Below are 6012 nucleotides of genomic sequence, written 5' to 3'. Positions count from 1 at the left end.
GTATAATTTATAAAATATAAAAACTATGATAAATATTTTACATAAACTTTTTAAAACCACCCATTTTCTACGTGGTTTTTACTTTATCTCTCGTTTTTTAATTTCACCGTTCTTCAACCAAGACGCCTATAACTTGGTCCAGGGAAGACCAAATTTAAAAAAGTTGAAAAAAATAGCATCGTGGACCGTGCATTCACAGTGCCATTTGAGATGCCATTTGAAAGGATCAGCATTGTTTATACAGTGAATCCCCGTGCGTTTTAATTTTTTAGTTAATAATGATAATAATAATAATAATAAGACTTAACTCCCCTTGTGGACGAGAAAGACAAATCACTCTCTAATCATGGCTCTACGCTCTCTCGTTTCTCGAAAAACCCTAGGCGTAGGCTTGAAGCTTCAATTCCGTGGATTGCAGACATTCACCCTGCCTGATCTCCCGTACGATTATGGAGCTTTGGAGCCTGCAATTAGCGGGGAGATCATGCAGCTCCATCACCAGAAACACCACCAGACTTACATCACTAATTACAATAAGTCCCTCGAGCAACTTCATCATGCCATGGAAAAGGGCGATTCTTCTGCTGTTGTTAAATTGCAGAGCGCTATCAAGTTCAACGGCGGAGGTTTTTTATTTCTAATTTTTGCGATATTAAGTTTGATAATTCAATTTGTTTAGGGAGGACTACTTTGGTAGAGAGGAGAGCTTGAATGACCATTGAATTTGGTTCTCTTTGGAAAGGCTTTTATTTGTTTGTTTATTTTTGGGAAAAATTTTAATTCGAAAAAGAAAATTGAAATTTGGAAAGAGAGTTGCTTTATTTGGTAATTATTTAGCAGCATTTCATTATTTCTGGTCAAAATTGATGCTAAGAATGGGATACTTGCCTTTTTCACTCTGTTTAGGTTGGCCTTTGATAAAATGGTATTTGGACATTTCTTTTTGTTTTTTTTTTCGTCAAATGTAAGTGTAGTATTTGGACATTTCTTGTTATGATGAAGCAGACACCCAGTTGAGATGCCATCAAATGCATGACACTAAGAATAACCAGCTGAAAGACTATCTAATATATTTAGTTTGATTGCGAAGGAAAAGATTGTAAATGTATTGTCTTCTGCTTTGCTTAGGAAAGATCTACCCGCTGCACTAGGATTTATTTATTTATTTCTGAAACATCTATGTTCTTGCCTTTTGAATCGTAGGAAAAATCATTTGTCTTTTATGTATTACCTTTCAAGTGGTTATCGCTTCATCTTTAGGTTGTCCATATGATCATGGAAACTTGCAAAAAAAAAAAAAAAAAAAAGAAAAAGAACCAGCTTAGAACTCAAAACTTTTTGTTTGTTGACATCCGTACTAATGTTTCCTTATCAGTTCTTGACATGATTATTCTCACGCAGGTCATGTCAACCATTCAATTTTCTGGAAGAATCTCACTCCTGTCCAAGTAAGTTTTATTGTTTCTGTAGATACATTTGGCACCTGCTATTGTTTCTGTACCTAACTGTAACGCATAAATATGGCAGGAAGGAGGTGGTGAACCACCACATGGTAACCTGGGATGGGCTATTGATGAAGATTTTGGTTCTCTGGACTCGTTGATTAAAAAAATGAGCACAGAGGGTGCTGCTGTACAGGGCTCTGGTTGGGTGGTAAGTAGGTCAGCTTGTCTAAATTTTTAAGGTTTTCAATTTTAACATGTTATAATATGCTTTTTTGTGTCTTCCTTACACATTTCTCTCTTGTCACAGTGGCTTGGTCTGGACAAAGAATCAAAGAAACTTGTGGTTGAGACGACAGAAAATCAGGTAAATTTACAGATTTTGTTTTCAAGTCAATTGATAATGACTAATTAAATTTTCATAAGTTGCTCAATTCTTGCTGTTTCTAATTGTTATCCATTCATCATATTAAGACAAAAGCATGGACTTCTTATGACAATACTAGATAGACACCGAACTACTTTAATTTATATGATTCTCTAATAGAACAATGATTAAACTGTAATCTGGATCTTTTTGCCATAATCTTTAATATATAAATAAAACCATGATTAAACAGTTATCTGGATCTTCTTGCCATAATTGTTATCTATTATTTCTATGATTGTTTTTGGAGCTGGTCATTGTCCTTTCGGATAAGAGAATGAACTCTATGTTGGCTAATGATTAAACAGTTATCTTGTTTGTTGCTTGTTTGTGAGTTCTGTAATTATCAAACTTTTGCAAGTTAGAAAAAGGACTTGTCAGTGCGAGTGCTGAATTTGGTTGTTTTATGTATTTGATTTAGATTCTAGATGGGATAGATTTCCCCAGACCTATTTAGTCTGCAGATACTTGTTATTATTCATTATTGTTAGTTGATCTAATTATGCTTATGATTCTTGTGACAGGATCCATTGGTAACGAAAGGACCCTTGGTTCCATTACTTGGTGTTGATGTTTGGGAGCATGCATATTATTTGCAGGTAGAGTTTTTTTTTTTTTTTTTTATCTAAACTATGCAATGTGGTCGCTTTCTGATGTTTAGTTCTGTTTTCTTTGTGATGAGAGGACCTTGTAATAGTAGGTTTTGACTATGTTTGACCTATCTGTATCTCCATGGGGCTTTATGTGTTAGAATGCGTTGGAGAGTTTTGTTTAAAGAAACCTTGTTGGTTAGTGAGCATCATGAATTTCAAAATTTTTCCTCTTTGCTGCAAGAGTGCATGGGGGGGTGCAGAATATATAAATGAAGTAAAAGTGTCACCTGCTTACAATAAGAAACGTGAAAGTTTCTAATCTTCCTTGGACTAGTATTATTTTCATGGAATAAAGGTTTGTTGGTGATGAAATGAGTGGTTAGGATTCTTTTTTGAGTCCTTGAATCTGAAATCAATTTTGCATTTTGTGTTTTCCTCGTGCTTAAAGCAGCCATTATTTTAATATTTGATTGCACCCAAAACATGAAACCAGGACTTCATTTGTTTTGCCTAAACAATTTTTGAGCATTCCTCACACCTATTTTCCGTTATGAACTTTTACTTTGCATTACATGTTGAGCTCACTAGCCAATCAATTGGCAGCCAGTTTGTGGATCTTGATGTTGGAAAAACAATAAAAATGACAAGCAATCATACCCTTTCCCCTCCACAACTTATTGTGCTGGAAAAAAGAACTTGTCATGTGACCAGTTAGGTTCATCTTCTTGCTAATGCTACTGAAAGCCCTGCTTTCCTCGGTGGTGTCTTAACTATTGTTCTTGTTTGGGCTAATCACAAATTTAAACACCCTTTTGTTTGTTTGCAAATCTCTCGTATATGACTTGGAAGTTCATTTTCCATGCTGCAGTACAAGAATGTCAGACCTGATTATCTGAAGAACATATGGAAGGTAATGAATTGGAAGTATGCTGGGGAAGTTTATGACAAAGAAAGCTCCTGAGTCGAAGCTCACCTGTTCCGTGCTGGTTTTGGACACACGTGGGTTCTCATAGCCTTCCTGGCTAGGAGGAATAATAAAAGATGATGCAGTATGTTTTTGTAAAATATGAAGATCCCTTTTCTCTTTCCCCAAAAAATCAGTTGCTGATTTGTAAAATATGCAATAAATTACCACTGTGGTTCGTGGGATGTTATCCTCAAGGCGGTGTTGTGCTGATCCTTGTTCAATAGAAGACCTGGGGTGGGTTTGGTACTGAGCTAAAATCATTTGGAACTTGGGCAGAGCCTCTTTTGACGAATTTCACAGAAGATGGTTGGCTAGTCGAGGTTCAGGAATCCTCGAATACGTGAAGAGTATTGTGTTCGGAGTACAGAGAAAACAAAACCTATCACAGCTTAACAAAATGAGTCAAAATGAGGCCATTTTTGCCTAAAACCAAGCAATCTATTTAAAAAACTTGCTGTGCCGTTTATAGGTAGTCTTTCTATCTTATCTTATATATAAGGTTATATCTTGTTTTTGTGGGTTAAAAATGTTTTTTAGAAAATTTAAATATTTTATATGTTTTTAAATTAATATTTTTTTTGTGTGTGTTTTTTAGATTATTTTAATGTGTTGTTGTTAAAAAAAAAAATTAGTATTTTAATATATTTATAAATAAAAGATATTTTAAAAAAATTTCTAAATAGCAAAAACTGAAAAAAGCCGGAGAGCTGATTTCGTTTGATTACAAGTTTTATATCGCTGTAGCTTGTAATACGAGAGGTTACCGGTCTGAGACTTTGGGGTGTTGCCTTTTTATATTCTCAACCAATTTTAACATTGAAAGAGGTTAATATATTATTTTAAACATCTTAAAACAAAGGAGCGCCTTAACATGGAAAACCAGCGAGATCGTGGGTTCTGGTTGTGCTAGGTGTGTGCTATTTGATTCACAACGAACATTAATGACGTGTCAATATTTTTTTCTGTGTTTTTTTTTTTTTCAGAAAAGAGAACAAGCAATTATATAAAATAATAATAATAATAATAATAATAAAATGAGCCTTGTTTATTTTTTTTAGTTTTTTTTCCTTTTGTTTTTTTAAGTCCATTTAGAGGGGAAAGTAACTAAATTTTATTAAATTTTATTATTCAGTATTAGTATTGAATTAATGATAAATTGCTTTTTATTTTTTATCATATGGTAAAATAACGAAATTAAATAGACCAAGTGGAATCCATAACTCGAGTCGTAAGTTAATTAAATATTAATTGAAAAATTGGGTTGGGTTTTTAGGGACTTTTTTTTTTAATATACATCTTTAGTTTTTTTTTTTTTGCCAATTCAATCATTTATTAATATACATCTTTAGTTCTTTTTTTTTTTTGCCAATTCAATCATTTAGTGTGGCACTTTTATTGAATTTTATCTTATAGTATTGGATTGATGATGTATTAATTTTGATATTTTTAATCAAATAACAAAATAAAAAATTAATTCAATCTAATGGAGTTGTTAGCCCAGACTATAGACTATAGGGTTAGCATGCCTATTAAATATTAATTAAAGAGTTGGGTAAGTATCTTTCAAGTTTAAACTGTTGTACGAAGTTTAATGAAAATATAAGAAAGATCTTAAAGATCTAAATATGTTTTTATGTTTTAAAAAATTTACATCCAACCCACAATAAAAGCACGAAACAAATAAAGTAGTGTGTGCGCGCATATTCTTTCTTTATTAAACACTAGTTAGCAATTGGTTAATTAGTACTGTTATTATCAGAAACTAAACTTTTTGGGGAAAAAATTATAATATTTTTCATTGTTCATTTTCTAACGAATATAATTGTGGATTGAAAAATGATTTTTCTAAAATATTTAGCTTGGTCCCTAAATTATTATTTTTTACATACTTAAGCCTTTTTAAACCAAATGAGCAATGCCATTCAATGCCTATGAAGAGACATGAACGACAAGTATAAAAGATGTCATAAAACTTGGTTAATTTTTTGATAAGTCATAGTAATTAAATAAAAAACCAAATTAAAAGAGTTTCCTCTCTCTCGTACACACAATAAATATGCCATAATAATGTATTTTGATTTCATTAAAAAATATTTTTTTTATGAAATAATAATTATACTTGAAATAAAATAAATCCTAAATGACTTAATGGGTTAACATTAACGCAAATTAAAATAAGGCTCGAAATATCTCAATTAAGGCCCAAAACATGAAAAATAATAGTAGGGATGTCTTAACACCTAATGCCCTAAGACTAACTGATTTGGGAGTTATTAGCTGAAAGCTTGTTACATGGGTTAAAGATGCATTGTGTTTTAAGTTACATGTGTATATATTTAAAAAAAAAAGAAAAAAAATCCAAACTCAAGAAAGTTAACCTTAAACATTAGAACAAGAATTTTGTTTTCTTCTAAGTAAAGACCCATAACTATGTGTTGATATATTGAGCACAAAAAAAAGGTTTATTAATATCTTATTTAAAAGGTATTGAGCAGATATATAAATTTAATTAGAGTTTGTTTATCTGGATAGATTAATGAAAGTTGAATTATGAATACCTTGCTTTGTGGAATTTGCAAAAAA

General features: G+C 31.8%; 1 protein-coding gene and 1 long non-coding RNA gene across 2 annotated transcripts; both read left to right on the top strand.

The window, feature by feature from the left end:
- The first annotated feature begins 284 nt into the window (after positions 1-284).
- Positions 285-3639, top strand: LOC105115500 (superoxide dismutase [Mn], mitochondrial-like). The gene is made up of 6 exons (XM_011012405.1): positions 285-626; positions 1402-1448; positions 1528-1653; positions 1753-1809; positions 2394-2468; positions 3331-3639. Exons 1-6 carry the CDS (start codon positions 347-349, stop codon positions 3421-3423), a joined length of 678 nt encoding a protein of 225 aa, XP_011010707.1. The 5' UTR covers positions 285-346; the 3' UTR covers positions 3424-3639.
- On the top strand, positions 633-1324 carry LOC105115499 (uncharacterized). Its single transcript, XR_840353.1, has 2 exons — positions 633-935; positions 984-1324. It is a non-coding gene; the product is annotated as an uncharacterized LOC105115499 (long non-coding RNA).
- Positions 3640-6012: the final 2373 nt, after the last annotated feature.

This window comes from Populus euphratica, unplaced genomic scaffold (genome assembly GCF_000495115.2).
Source record: "Populus euphratica unplaced genomic scaffold, PopEup_1.0 scaffold712.1, whole genome shotgun sequence".
Classification (NCBI taxonomy): Eukaryota; Viridiplantae; Streptophyta; class Magnoliopsida; order Malpighiales; family Salicaceae; genus Populus; species Populus euphratica.
Note: the sequence above shows the minus strand (reverse complement) of the source record. Positions and strands in the feature narration are given on the sequence as shown.

Coding starts and splice junctions, on each gene's coding strand:
- LOC105115500 (XM_011012405.1), top strand. CDS start 347: ATGGCTCTACGCTCTCTCGTTTCTCGAAAAACCCTAGGCGTAGGCTTG. Junction 1,449..1,527: donor AGAATCTCACTCCTGTCCAA/GTAAGTTTTATT, acceptor TAAATATGGCAG/GAAGGAGGTGGTGAACCACC. Junction 1,654..1,752: donor TACAGGGCTCTGGTTGGGTG/GTAAGTAGGTCA, acceptor CTCTTGTCACAG/TGGCTTGGTCTGGACAAAGA.